Raw genomic sequence first — 13,752 nt, forward strand, 5'->3', positions numbered from 1 at the left:
ATAGCTGAAATATGTGTCCAAACCAGAATATGACCCAGGGGGGGGATAAAATGTGAGGAAGGCATAACCGCATAGGGGGTTTTTGTTTTTGTTTTTGTTGTGTTTTTGGGGGGGGGGGGTGGGGGGGGGGGGGGGGGGGGGGGGGGGGGGGGGGGGGGTGGGGGTGGGGGGGGGGGGGGGGGGGGGGGGGGGGGGGGGGGGGGGGGGGGGGGGGGGGGGGGGGGGGGGGGGGGGGGGGGGGGGGGGGGGGGGGGGGGGGGGGGGGGGGGGGGGGGGCGGGGGGGGGGGGGGGGGGGGGGGGGGGGGGGGGGGGGGGGGGGGGGGGGGGGGGGGGGGGGGGGGGGGGGGGGGGGGGGGGGGGGGGGGGGGGGGGGGGGGGGGGGGGGGGGGGGCGGGGGGGGGGGGGGGGGGGGGGGGGGGGGGGGGGGGGGGGGGGGGGGGGGGGGGGGGGGGGGGGGGGGGGGGGGGGGGGGGGGGGGGGGGGGGGGGGGGGGGGGGGGGGGGGGGGGGGGGGGGGGGGGGGGGGGGGGGGGGGGGGGGGGGGGGGGGGGGGGGGGGGGGGGGGGGGGGGGGGGGGGGGGGGGGGGGGGGGGGGGGGGGGGGGGGGGGGGGGGGGGGGGGGGGGGGGGGGGGGGGGGGGGGGGGGGGGGGGGGGGGGGGGGGGGGGGGGGGGGGGGGGGGGGGGGGGGGGGGGGGGGGGGGGGGGGGGGGGGGGGGGGGGGGGGGGGGGGGGGGGGGGGGGGGGGGGGGGGGGGGGGGGGGGGGGGGGGGGGGGGGGGGGGGGGGGGGGGGGGGGGGGGGGGGGGGGGGGGGGGGGGGGGGGGGGGGGGGGGGGGGGGGGGGGGGGGGGGGGGGGGGGGGGGGGGGGGGGGGGGGGGGGGGGGGGGGGGGGGGGGGGGGGGGGGGGGGGGGGGGGGGGGGGGGGGGGGGGGGGGGGGGGGGGGGGGGGGGGGGGGGGGGGGGGGGGGGGGGGGGGGGGGGGGGGGGGGGGGGGGGGGGGGGGGGGGGGGGGGGGGGGGGGGGGGGGGGGGGGGGGGGGGGGGGGGGGGGGGGGGGGGGGGGGGGGGGGGGGGGGGGGGGGGGGGGGGGGGGGGGGGGGGGGGGGGGGGGGGGGGGGGGGGGGGGGGGGGGGGGGGGGGGGGGGGGGGGGGGGGGGGGGGGGGGGGGGGGGGGGGGGGGGGGGGGGGGGGGGGGGGGGGGGGGGGGGGGGGGGGGGGGGGGGGGGGGGGGGGGGGGGGGGGGGGGGGGGGGGGGGGGGGGGGGGGGGGGGGGGGGGGGGGGGGGGGGGGGGGGGGGGGGGGGGGGGGGGGGGGGGGGGGGGGGGGGGGGGGGGGGGGGGGGGGGGGGGGGGGGGGGGGGGGGGGGGGGGGGGGGGGGGGGGGGGGGGGGGGGGGGGGGGGGGGGGGGGGGGGGGGGGGGGGGGGGGGGGGGGGGGGGGGGGGGGGGGGGGGGGGGGGGGGGGGGGGGGGGGGGGGGGGGGGGGGGGGGGGGGGGGGGGGGGGGGGGGGGGGGGGGGGGGGGGGGGGGGGGGGGGGGGGGGGGGGGGGGGGGGGGGGGGGGGGGGGGGGGGGGGGGGGGGGGGGGGGGGGGGGGGGGGGGGGGGGGGGGGGGGGGGGGGGGGGGGGGGGGGGGGGGGGGGGGGGGGGGGGGGGGGGGGGGGGGGGGTGAGGGTGGGGGTGGGGGTGGGTGGGGAGGGTGGGGGGTGGGTGGTGGGGGGGGGGGGGAGTGGGGGGGGGGTGGGGGGGGGGGAGGGGGGGGGGGGGTGGGGTGGTGGGGGGGGGGGGGGGTGTGGGGGGGGGGGGTGGGGGTGGGGAGGGAGGGATTGGGGGGGGGGGGGGGGGTGGGGGTGGTGGCGTGGGGAGTGGGGTTGGGGGGATGTGGGGGTGGGGGTGGGGGTGAGGAGTGGGTGGGCGGGTGTGGAGGGGGGGGGGGGGTGGGGGGGGGGTGAGGTGGGGTTGGTGGGGGGGTGGGTGGGGGTGGGGTGGGGGGGGGGGGTGGTGGGGGGGGGTGGTGGAGGGGGGGGGGTGGGGAGGTGGGGGGTGGAGGGAGGGGGTGGGGTGGGGAGGGGGGTGGGGGGGTAAGGTGGGTGGGGGGTGGGAGGGGGTGTGGGGGGGGGGGTGGGGGGTGGGTGGGGGGGGGTGGGGGGGGGTGCGGCTGGGGTGTGAGTTTGTATGAGGTGGATATTGTATGTTTTGTTTTTGGTTTTTTTTTGTTGGTATGTTTACACTTTTTTATTTTTTTCTTTCCTATTCTTTTTTTATTATTTTTTTTTTTTTTAATTTTTTATTTATTATTTTTTTATTCAATTTTTTTTTTTATTTTTCTTGTTAGACTTACTAAATGTGACTTTGACAACAGCCAAATATTTGTTCTGCGGTTGTCATGCGGCTGTCATGTGACCAATATCTTGCGGTCGTATCACCGCGCGTGAACTCTAATTATTAACGCCCGCAGTAATATATCAATAAATAACAAAAAAAAACAACTTTGTTTTTTTTATGTTTATGTCAAAATTATTGAAATGAAAATAAAACCAAGCTAGAAGTAAAAAGCAGAAAAAAAACTATCCGGACGGAAATCTTCGGGTCGAAAATCAAAATCCTCAAAATTACTTTTTAAAACCTCATTAGAGTAGATTATATGGTATTTGTGTTATATGGCTGTTGATGGCCGATATTTAATTTCCAATGGTCGGTTGTTTTGCCTACAATCCGGATATCCTAGATCCCAGCTCAAATTCAAAGTGATACAGTTGAAACAAATAAGAATTTGATTGGTTCAGGACAAAAGCTCTGAGAAAATTTATAAGAATATACAAATTCGCACTTGTTAGATCCGTCAATGGCTAACCTTTTCGAAGGTTATCCACCAGATAAGAAACTTGTTTTATCAAAGCTGTAGAGGAAACACGGCGATGCTGCTCTTGAATAATAATTAATTTTGGGAGGATGAGCGGAAGCAGGCAAACTTGGTCAAGAACCGGCTGATTTATTGAAGCTTGTCGTCAACACGTTTTTTTACGCAGTTTATGATATTTACAAACAATCGCCCATGGACAAGCTCGTGATAGCCAACATAAAAGGTTTTACGATTTATGGTGCGAAATGATTAAAAGAATTAATGCGTTGGCAATTTGGTACCTCGAATAAATTAACAATAATTTGTATTTTATGTTAACATGGTTTCATTAATTTCTTCCCCTTTAGTTGGCGCTATGCCTGTCATGCGCCGTCCTTCAGTCGGGCGCGAACCCGATGAAGATCAGCAAACCCAAGGCGCTGATCACGAGCCGTTCGGACACGGTTGATTTGACCGTTCCGCCCGTCAAGGAACCTGCTGTGGCAGAAGCTGCCGCGACTCCAGTTGCATCCGCCAAACAACCCGCCACGCCGCACTACCTGATCCACGTGGTCCCGAAGGAGCAGGACGAGTTCGAACGTCTGATGGATTTTTTCGCAGTTGGGGAGATCGCTTCGCCAAGCGGGTCAGCAGCATCTCCCCAAACCAACTCATACGGTTCCTATGAGCCCCGACAGGACGATCTGACGGAGCCGCTGCTGCCGCCGCCGGTCGAGCAGTCCGAGCCGGATTACTACGCCGAGAAGCCAAAGAAGAGCAAGGGCAAGAAGTACGTGCCGAACCAGAAGCTGGTGAACATCAAGAGCGCCGAGAACATCGAGAAGATCGAGAACGAAAAGTCGCGGCTGAACAATCCGCATGCTGGTGAGATCGACGAGGCGTACTTCCTGGACGGACTTGATCTGGACAAGCTGCTCGCTTCGGCCTGGTTGACGGCCGCGGATGCCGATGCGGAAGCTACCTCGGGAAGGTCGCGCGAGCTGCACGCTGAGGAGCTGAACACCGGGGAGTTCTTCCCGAGCCAGCAGCGACGAGTGGACGAGAACACCCGGAGGTTGCCGAACGAACACGAAGGTGCCCGAGTTGATTATCAGTTGCACGGCCACAAAGGGCCGGACAGTTATGCGTTTGGATATGACACGGGTAGCGGGTAAATCTGGGCTGGTTTGACTAATGGCACGTTTGTGGTGGTTTGGTGGCAATGATATCTGTTTTTGTGTGTGTTTGTGACGAGTTAAGGATGTTTCTAATCGATCTCTTGTTTCGTTTTCAGGAAGAATCGGCAGTTTCACGTAGAGGAGCGTGACGACCACGGAAACGTGCGAGGTCGCTACGGATACTTTATGAAGAGCGGAAAGTTCCGAACTGTAAGCTACAGTTCGTCCCCTGAAAAGGGCTTTCGGATCGAGAGCTAAGAGTGTGCAATTTTTCTAGTTATTTATTGTTATTGTACAAATTTTTAATAAAAAGAAATAAAATTTCTCCAACCAACGTGTACGTACTTTTTACTTACGTAGCTGCTTGCTAAGGCTGTAATATTGCTTTTCGACATCGTCCAGCAGTCCGGACGCCCCAAAACGGAACAGTTCCGGGGTGAGCCACTGCTCTCCCAGAGTTTCCTTTATCATAATCATCCAAGCCACGGCATCCTTCACCGTACGAACTCCACCCGCAGGTTTCAAGCCAATCTTCTTTCCCGTCAACCTGTAAAACTCCTGAATGGCACGAATCATAACCAACCCAACTGGCAGCGTGGCATTCACAGCTTCCTTCCCCGTAGACGTTTTAATAAAGTCAGACCCCGCCATCATTGCCACCATCGACGCCTTGTACACATTCACCATGGTTCCGCACTCTCCAATACCAAGAATGGTCTTCAGATGCGCTTTGTCGCCGCAAGCTTCACGCATCTTGACGATCTCCTCGTACAGCTGGTTCCACTTGCCGTTCAGCACCAGGCTCCGATCAACTACGATATCAATCTCGGTCGCTCCTTGCTCGATGGCGTACGTAATCTCCGCGAGTCGCGAGTGCAGCGGATACTGTCCCGAAGGGAATCCGGTGGCCACTGGGAATTAAATTAAATGAGTATCTTTACTTCCAATCACACCAAGTACCTACCAGCGGCAATCTGAATCTGGTCCAGTCGCTTCAACGCCCCCAGCGCCCTGTACGCATCGCCAACCCGGCTCGGGTACACGCACACCGCCGCCGTATGAACCTGGCCATAGTCTTTGGGGTCTGCCAGTCGTTCGGGAAACGGATAGGCCGCCCTGAAGCAAAGCCGCTCGACGTTCGCTCGCGTATCGTCGCCGCTCAGCGTCGTCAAATCGGTCAGGCTTAGCGCCTTGAGTGTCCAGTGGAGCAGCTGAGCCGGCGATTGTCGCTTGATAAGTGTCGATGTCAGCAGGTCAACCGAGCGTTCCACGCTGCGTAGATTGACGTACACCTTTTCCAGCGGAATGGGGTCTTGGGAGGATAGATGGGATGGTTAGTTGGTTGATTTGTCTAGTTTCGAGGAGATCAAGACTTACCGAAAGGAATTACATTGTTAACAATCATGTTTGAGTTTGAGGTAGATTAGGTGTACTTAAAAGGAATGCTTAGTAACGTTGATTAAAGTGTTCAACACAGTGCAATTGATAACAAGATGCTACGGCTACAACTAGAGAGACAATTTAGAGAGAAATAAAAACAGCATACGTTTCAGTGGTGCCAGCTCAATTTTATTCAGCAAACAGTTTTGTTGAAAAAAAAACAAAATATGTAGAACGAGGGGTATACTTTCAGAGTTTGTACTGATTTCAATTGGAATTAATCTTTGAAATATTTCATACGTACGTTTTCCTCGGTGAGTTTTTTTATTGTTCATTTCAAAATGGGTTTAATACTTTTGCAATTCGACGTGATCGTGCTATCTTGTTGCACGTCGATTCTGGACCGAATTGAGTTAAGAACGCCATTTTGTGCAGCTTTCAATGCCTCACCTTTTGACCTTCACAGAAATTCGATTTCAATGTTTAGATATTCAATAAAAACCGAAAAAACTCTTCAAATGGAAAATGTTTCGATCTGATCGTGCTATCTTGACACACCCTGAAAATTGCTGTAAGTGCGACCACTGACCAAAGGGATTTTAGTCAGAACGCGTTTGACACACGTACATGCCCGACTACTGTAAACATTTGTAATTATAACTCGGGACTCCGGCAACCAAATTCAACCAAACTTCGGGATAAAATGGTCAGCCAAAGTCCCTTTGACAAAACTTTTTTTTCGTAAAATCGCGATAACTCTTGATGTTTATAAGCAAACCCCTTATGTCTATAAATCAAAATGTTTGTAATTGTCTGCTCTACAACTTTGTAGAACATTGTTATACTCTAAAAAATAACCCTGCAAAGTTAGAAAAAACACGAAATTTTAAAATGAAAAATTTTGTTTTAAATGAAAAAATGACCCTTCTGGGTCAATGTAGATTCGAAAAAAACATTAAATTTCCCATAAAATGACATGTTCCAAATTTTTTTACAGTCAAGTAACGGAAAATGGGAGAATTTTTAAAACATTTTTAGTGTTTTTTTCGATGAAAAATACGTTTTTTCGGAATTCTGAGTACGCCATCAAATCGGGCGTTTAATTTTACGTGAAAGTCCCTTTGACACAAAATTTCTATCTCATCACCGTTTCAGGCTGCAAATTATTGAAAAACACCTCTTTTTTCGCATGTTCAAAAATGGAAGGGGTCGTACCGCCCCTCCGTCACGAGATATCAAAAAACGGACCTCGGATTCGTGATCAGGGACAAAAGTTACCCCTTAGGACAAAGTTTCACGCAAATCGAAGAGGGGTCGGGGCAACTTTTCCCGATTTCGTGTGAGTTGGTAGAGAATTACCCATATATAAAATGCTGCTTCGCTCCAAGCACTGGCTGTGCTTTTATTTAATACTTCTCTCTTTACATTTCCTAAAATTTTAAATAAATATATTTACAGGACACTTAACTAACTAGTATTCGCGTTCTCCTAAAAACACGACAACCAAAGCGTATCGCGTAAAGCATCATTTCCGCTTCTACCCTAAACAAACATACTCTTTGTGCAGCAGCTTCCATTAAGTACCAGTCCTTCAGACTTAGCGATGCTTCTCCCACAGTGACCAATATTCCGCGGATTGCATCTCGGCCAGCCGCGACACGGTTCGCTCGAAAGCGAACGCCTCCTCGTCGCCGGTGAAGATGTTCGAGCTCGCATCCTGTGAATCCTTGGTGATCTTGAGGTCGTCCATCAACATCCGGTGCTCGTCCGAGGTGTGAATGTCGTCGGGCTTTTCGTTCGAAAAGAGGAACTTGTACGGAACGTCCGAGGAGACGACGAGCTGAAAGTAAATTTGTAGAGCTTATCTACGTTGATTTCAAGTTCATGGATTAGTGACACCCACCCGAACCCGGCTGTCGTACAGCGTGTCAATCAGCGTGATGAAGCGTCGTGTTTGCGATTTGAGTTTCAAGTTCAGCTGCGGAATATCCCTTATCAGTACGGTGTGGAAAAATTGCGTGATTTGAAGGTAGTCCGAAGCTCCGAGCGGCTGCAAGTTTACAAATACGGTAGAGAGTTGGGGAGAATGTCACATGGTACAAGTAGTGCTTACTCTATCACACAGCTCGTCGAATGTGCTGTCCAAAACTTGTCCGCAGGTCTTGGCGAATGATATGTTACGACCAAAATGTGTGAACGTTTTTGGTCGAATCAAGTCGTTCTCTTGGGAACACAACACCTTAAAAATTTTATCCATAGCACCATCGGCATCTCCTTCAGATTTTCTGAAAAATTTCAAGATATCCTCATGTAACTTTGAAAATCAAAAACTTCCCAATCAAATCCTACACAAAATAGTGCATCCCTTCGCCCTTCAGGGTCGCCGTCCGGTAGTCCACCCCACTGCTCAACGTAACCACGTTACAGTGGCTCTTCAGCACCCCAATAAACGGCACAAAGTTCGACCGCTGTAGCCCGTTCTTGTACAGGTCGTCGGGGGCTCGATTGCTCGTTGCTACCACGATTACGCCGCTATCAAACAGATACGTAAACAGCCGCTTGAGAATCATCGCGTCCGCAATGTCGGTGACCTAAAACAGGTTCAGCTTATCAGTTTGGGGCTCGTCAACTCTGTTGGTAGTCCCCAATTCAGCATTACCTGAAACTCGTCGAAACAAATCAGCCACGAGTCGGCGGTGATGATCTCCGCCACCGGTTTGATCGGATCGAAGGGTTGGGGTTTGGTGCTGGAGACGTCGCGCACCTGCTTCGACTTGATCTCGTGGATCTTGGTGTGGACGTCCGTCATGAACGAGTTGAAGTGGACGCGCCGCTTGCGGTTTATCTGAAAATGGTGAAAAATAGAAATTTGTAATTAAATAAATATGACAATGAACAATATGCAAGATAACACGAAGAAATTGATTGAATATGTTTTTAAACGATCGTTTTCTCAAAAGATTAAATAAATACAAGCATTGTAACAAGAAAGACTTGATGTAATTTTGATTAAAATTCATTAATCCTCTATTAAGGGAAAAATAGTTTTTGGTTCTTTCCCATTCTCCAAAATGCCATTCTGCTAAAACGCCCATTTCTTATAATGACATTCTCCAGAAATGTATATAATTTTTGTTTTTTTTTTTTATGTAATTTTTTATGATTTATCCTTCATATTCTCAAAAATATATATCCTGCCTGTTGAAATCTTCAAATTTTGTAAAAAATGAAAGTGAATCCCTAGGAATTTCAGAATTCTCGTCAAAATTAACCTTTCTTCATAAATAATATCTTTAAATCTTTAAAGCATGTTTACACGTTTAATATGAGCAGGATAGACTGCTTGTTTACAAATCCTTATTAGCCCAATTACATTGTTTGGTTTGAATTCTCATGCAACAACTTGAAATTAAAGTCGAAATGATCACATTTCTTTCAGTAAAACAACAATGAACATTTCTGGGAAATGGTTTAATCCCGGGAATGTGACCTGGAAAATAGTCCATTTGGAAAATATGGAACAGAAAAAAGACTGTTACTTAGACAAAATTCAAAAAGCATCTGAAAGTGTTTATCTCAGTGTGTATCCCAATTGGTTGAATTTTAAGGAAGTTATTGTTATTTAGTGCAAAATAGTACATTTTCAAAACTCAACACGTACCAAGCAGACGGAAATAACCTTGGAATAAGTTTTTTTGATATTTGAAAATACTAAGCCAATAACATTTTATGTTATTTATAACTTGTATTGTTTTTCGCCGTTATGTTATTGGATTCTTATTATAATAACAGACTAACAACATTTTAAGTTGTTCTTCGAACAAATCCTTGATATTATTTTTTGTTATTTTAATAGCTAATCCGATCATCCCAATAACATTTCTAGATATTTTTCCATAACAAAAATTTTTATTCCCAAGTTGTTTTGGCTCTCAATCAATATCATACCAATAACAAATTTTGTTATGATAACATAAACTGTTATTCAACACTTATGCAAAAATTGATTTTTCAAGAAGAATCCATAACACTTTCTGTTATTTTAACAGTATTTGTTATGGAAATGGTATGAATTTAGTTATTACCGTCTGTTCGGGGTAAGAATAATCCGGTAACTCTATGTGGTCAAATTTGTGAACATTTAAATGCTTCAGGATTTGTATCCGTGAATAAAAAAAATGTTTCATCCAGATATCAACGCAATTCGAGCGCTTGTGTGAGCATGAGAACGCTTTTGTTAAAGTAGTTGGACACATACATTTTTTTGAGTGAACATTTATGCTCTGGAAAACCATTACGTTTCGTTTTGTTGCGATAGTTCCATCACATTTGAGGTTCTAAGCCAATTCTGTAATAGAAACATGCATTCTGTTACATTTTTTTTAGCTCTTTCGTATGCTTTTTGTGTTTTGACATTTTTTGAACTTTGCCTAAGTCACTCTAAACCTTCAAAAATTGTGTCCTGATTTCCCTACATATTGGCCTATGCTTATTTTTGGTCTAGATGCTAGTAATATACGTTTATCAGTCGTGTTGGTACGAGCCGGTCTTTAGTGACTCGGTCTTGTATTGTTCAAGAATAAAATCAAACATTAAAAAAGTGAATTAACCTTCGATTTCCGGGCCGAGACCAACATAAAAATTAATTTTATTGATTGAAAGGCATAGGAAGAACTGAAACGATTATTAACAGTCTGGACCCTAAGCCTGATTTTTCTGTTACATTCTTATTGGAATTCCATATCTGGAGTTTTGTTAAGAAAAGGTCCAATAAACCAAATTTCCAGTTTTTGCTTTTTGGGTGTTTTTGAAACCGCCTTGAGTCAGAGGTATTAAAAAACACCCAAAAAATAAAAACTGAAAATTTGGTTAATTGGACCTTTAAAAAAAAACTCCAGATATAAATCGTAACGGGAACTGCAGGCTCCGAGTCCAGACAGTTAACAAATATTGCGAAATTCTAGTTTGAAGATGACGTTTTAATCAGCATGTAATTCACTTAGATTTAAGTTTCAGTTTTTTTAGAATATAATTGAAAGTTTAAAAAGTGAATTAACTTTCGATTTCTTCTATTGTTACGTACAGAATGATTGCGCGAAAATATCAAAACCAGCATTGCTCACTGCCGTGTACCGTAAATCTCTGTTTACGTCACGCGTCCACACGGCATTCACACAATTTTGCCCGCACTTGACTCCACGCGTCACACCACCTTGCCCCTCCGACCAGCCACCCTCCCAACTCACCTCACAGCAGTCGTAGAACATGTCCATCAGCATGGTTTTGCCGCCACCCACACTGCCGTAGATGTACAGTCCCTTGGGCGCCTCGACCTTTTCCGCCTTGAAGCCGAACCACTTCCCGATTCCGCCGGTGGGCTTCGGGGGCTCGTAGCCCTGAATACTGTCGTACACCTTCTGCAGCGCCTCGGTGATCTGGTTCTGGTGTGGATCGGGTCGAATCTCACCCCTACTCAGCTTGTCCTGCAGCAATTCTAGGGGCGTTCTTCGGTTGGGTGGTGTTGGGCTGCTGCTGCTACTGTTGCTTCTGGAAGGTTGGTTCAGCACCCCAGCAACCGCACAGGAACATCCTTGGCGAAGGGCAACTACACCCGCGGCGGGAATCCTCGTCAGGAACAGCATCCTTTTGGTTCACGAAATTCCACTCCAACTGGGTCAAGTTTGCACATATTATGTAAAGCGTGAAAAAGAAAAGTAGCAGCTACTACAACACTAATCGCGACATTAGTGACGGTGTCGATAGCCTTCCGGACTGAACACAGCGCTCGAAGCTGAACGGGGTCGTACCTGGCGACTAAGCAGCTGACCGTAGAACGAGGCAGACTAGCTGAACGATACAGTTGCGAGCGAAGGGGTGTGTGCCAGAGAGAGGAGAGCAAACGTCATTGCCAAAAGGAGAGCCATACAATCACATGGTGAGCCGGGGGGTTGCCCGATGGGTGGTTACTGTGATTGACTTTGTGTCAAAAAAATCTAACGTTCTTCTGAAAATCTTAAAATTTCAAGTTTCAACCATTCAACATCAAAACTTTGGAAATTTCCGACCATTGACCGTCCCCTCGAAGGACCACGTTGCCGTTAGTTCAAATACTCGCCACTAGGGTGACGCTAAAAGCACGTGAGGAATATGCGTGCAGTTGTGTGTGTGCTACAAGCAAGCGTCGAGACGGTCTAGTCTAGCGTTGATGTCGTCTGCGCGTGGTTATCTTGGTTCATGGAAATTTTTTGATAATTAAATAATTATTGAATTGTAATAATTTTGAATATTACTATCTAAAAATAATCCAATCAAATTAGACAGTATGATATGATTCATAACAGAAATTCTCCAAAATTTCAGCCATCGATATTTTTTGTATAGAGTTATCTACGTGTGCATGTATTGCGTGTACGTACACGAAAAAAGTGAGGTTAAATTTTGTACCGTCCAGCAAAACAAGTGGCGTGCTAGTGTGCGTGAGAGCGGGCTTAGATAACTCTATTCACTGAAACCCGGATGCCACTCTTTTACACGGAGCTCACAAAGACTACCCATCGTTTGTTTTGATAGTGTCTGTGAGTGCCGTTTAAAAAGTGACAGTTCGTCACTTTTCAGTTTGACTTTGCCTAACAAACTTAATCGAGCTGTCAAATCTGCAACATGGAGCTAAACTTTCTGTGAAGTTGCTGTGAAGTTTTCCATGGCACTTCGAAAAGTTTAACTCCATTTTGCATGCACACTCTCTCACTTTTAATTTCTCGATAGTGTCAAATGAAAAAGTGACCAAACACAGGATTTTTTTATATTTACTTTTTGTTAACTTTGTGGTGGCCTTCCCCATAGCCGTTTTGCGTAATTGGTTCGTCCATACAAACTTGATAGCTGTCCAATAGGGTGCCCAGAAAAAATGACCCCCTGCTCCATAAGCGGAAAACGGTTTTTTGGGTAATTTTAAGCGTCTGTGCAAATTTCAAGCGAAATTGGTTGAATTTAACCCATTGATATCTGAGCCTAGAGTTGATGAAAAAAATGTTTTTCATACAAAAATGACATCTTTCAATCACTAATAACTATTAACAATCGAGTTTTACAACTTTGGTATGTCCTACAAAGTTTTAGAGCATTAAATTTTTAATGAGAATCTCACTTTTGGGAATATTTGGATGGAAGTAGCGCACCGTGCAGACCAAACCGTAAGAAAATTGGGTTTTTCATACATTTTTTCGATTTTTCCCATACAAACTTCACCTTCGAGTATCAATGGGTAAATGTTGACCGATATTGCGCATATTTGGCCCAGAGTCCTAAAATCGCTCAAGGAACAATATTCAGCTTGTAGAGTGAGGTTTTGAGAAAAAAAGTCCCATATTCTGGGCACCCTACTGTCCATACAAAAATAATCACTAAATATTCTACAATCTGACTTAAAAACTTATATTTTCTTATTCCTTTTCCATATATCCGCTGTATTTCAGCAACCAGATTTCAACCAGAGCAATCTTCAATGTCTCTTAGGCAATTTTATTGGGCATTTCAGAACATTTAGAACAACATATTTTCAGGAATGAACAATCATGGGCACTTTTTGAAATTAAACTCTAAGTGGTATATCTTGAACACAGTGCACTTTATCAAAAAAGCTGTAAAGTACTTTTTGATTGCAAATTTGAATTAATATCAAAACTGAAGTATAAAAATGTGTATTGTGTATTGTTAAAATTTCTATAACTCCATAAACTATTTTCTCCATACTTCTCTATGGTTCAAAAGTTGCGGTTTTTTCTTCCCTAAGTATATCAAAATATATCAAAATATTTCAAAACATGAAAATACGGAATTTGAGAAAAAGAATTTTAATTCGCTAAAACTTTTTTTGAATACTTATTTTTCTTAATATTTATCACCAACACCTACAACTTTGCTGAAGATACCAAGTCAATCAGAAAATTCCATTCCATTTTTGTATGATCAGCTGCCAGGGGTGAACCAATGTCACAAAATGGTTTCTTTCGGCTTAGAGAAGGCCCCCGCAAAGTTTGAGCCATATAAAAAATTTCAAAAAAAAATAAAAATTGTTGAAATCGGCCGATTTTTTAGAATTGCTATCTGGTCCGTTGAGAGTCGAAGTTTAAGAGGATCAATAAAGACAATATCTGAGCAATTTTTGAATGCTCCGTTCTGCCAAGCCTGCAGGCTTGCATGCTACATCTACCTTGAGTATGATTTTTGTAAAAAAAAATATTTTTTTTTTCAATAGTTCCCAAGACTGGAGATATCTTTCCAAAAAGTTTAAAAATTTGCAATAAATATTATAAGTTTTATCTAAGAAATTTTGAAGATAACACCGATCCGATTG

At 48.7% G+C, this 13,752-nt stretch overlaps 3 protein-coding genes across 3 annotated transcripts in view; 1 reads left to right on the forward strand and 2 right to left on the reverse strand.

The window, feature by feature from the left end:
• LOC120419843 (uncharacterized) overlaps positions 1–4,350 on the forward strand; it is a 7,943-nt gene extending 3,593 nt beyond the window's left edge. The window contains exons 2-3 of the mRNA XM_052707519.1: positions 3,207–4,009; positions 4,133–4,350. Of these exons, the coding sequence (XP_052563479.1) occupies positions 3,207–4,009; positions 4,133–4,274 (945 nt within the window). The 3' untranslated portion in view covers positions 4,275–4,350. The remainder of the gene's footprint in view (positions 1–3,206; positions 4,010–4,132) is intronic.
• LOC120419842 (deoxyribose-phosphate aldolase) lies at positions 4,284–5,554 on the reverse strand. Its single transcript, XM_039582677.2, has 3 exons — positions 5,394–5,554; positions 4,981–5,328; positions 4,284–4,927 (listed from the first exon to the last, which is right to left on the reverse strand). The coding sequence occupies exons 1-3, from the start codon at positions 5,419–5,421 to the stop codon at positions 4,365–4,367; spliced, it is 939 nt and encodes a 312-aa protein (XP_039438611.1). The 5' UTR covers positions 5,422–5,554; the 3' UTR covers positions 4,284–4,364.
• Positions 5,555–6,780: 1,226 nt separating this feature from the next.
• Positions 6,781–11,319, reverse strand: LOC120419856 (putative ATPase N2B). The gene is made up of 6 exons (XM_039582693.2): positions 10,643–11,319; positions 8,056–8,241; positions 7,746–7,987; positions 7,510–7,681; positions 7,300–7,446; positions 6,781–7,236 (listed from the first exon to the last, which is right to left on the reverse strand). Exons 1-6 carry the CDS (start codon positions 11,036–11,038, stop codon positions 6,994–6,996), a joined length of 1,386 nt encoding a protein of 461 aa, XP_039438627.1. The 5' UTR covers positions 11,039–11,319; the 3' UTR covers positions 6,781–6,993.
• Between the last annotated feature and the right edge of the window lie 2,433 nt (positions 11,320–13,752).

This window comes from Culex pipiens, chromosome 2, assembly GCF_016801865.2.
Source record: "Culex pipiens pallens isolate TS chromosome 2, TS_CPP_V2, whole genome shotgun sequence".
NCBI lineage: Eukaryota > Metazoa > Arthropoda > Insecta > Diptera > Culicidae > Culex > Culex pipiens.

What these genes read in the sequence shown, in the direction of transcription:
- LOC120419842 (XM_039582677.2), bottom strand. Translation starts at nt 5,421, where the DNA reads ATGATTGTTAACAATGTAATTCCTTTCG. An exon ending in TAACAATGTAATTCCTTTCG is followed by an intron (nt 5,329 to 5,393) that starts GTAAGTCTTGAT and finishes TATCCTCCCAAG; the next exon opens with ACCCCATTCCGCTGGAAAAG. An exon ending in CCAGATTCAGATTGCCGCTG is followed by an intron (nt 4,928 to 4,980) that starts GTAGGTACTTGG and finishes TTTAATTCCCAG; the next exon opens with TGGCCACCGGATTCCCTTCG.
- LOC120419856 (XM_039582693.2), bottom strand. Translation starts at nt 11,038, where the DNA reads ATGCTGTTCCTGACGAGGATTCCCGCCGCGGGTGTAGTTGCCCTTCGC. An exon ending in TTTGTTTCGACGAGTTTCAG is followed by an intron (nt 7,988 to 8,055) that starts GTAATGCTGAAT and finishes AACCTGTTTTAG; the next exon opens with GTCACCGACATTGCGGACGC. An exon ending in GAAGGGATGCACTATTTTGT is followed by an intron (nt 7,682 to 7,745) that starts GTAGGATTTGAT and finishes GAAATTTTTCAG; the next exon opens with AAAATCTGAAGGAGATGCCG.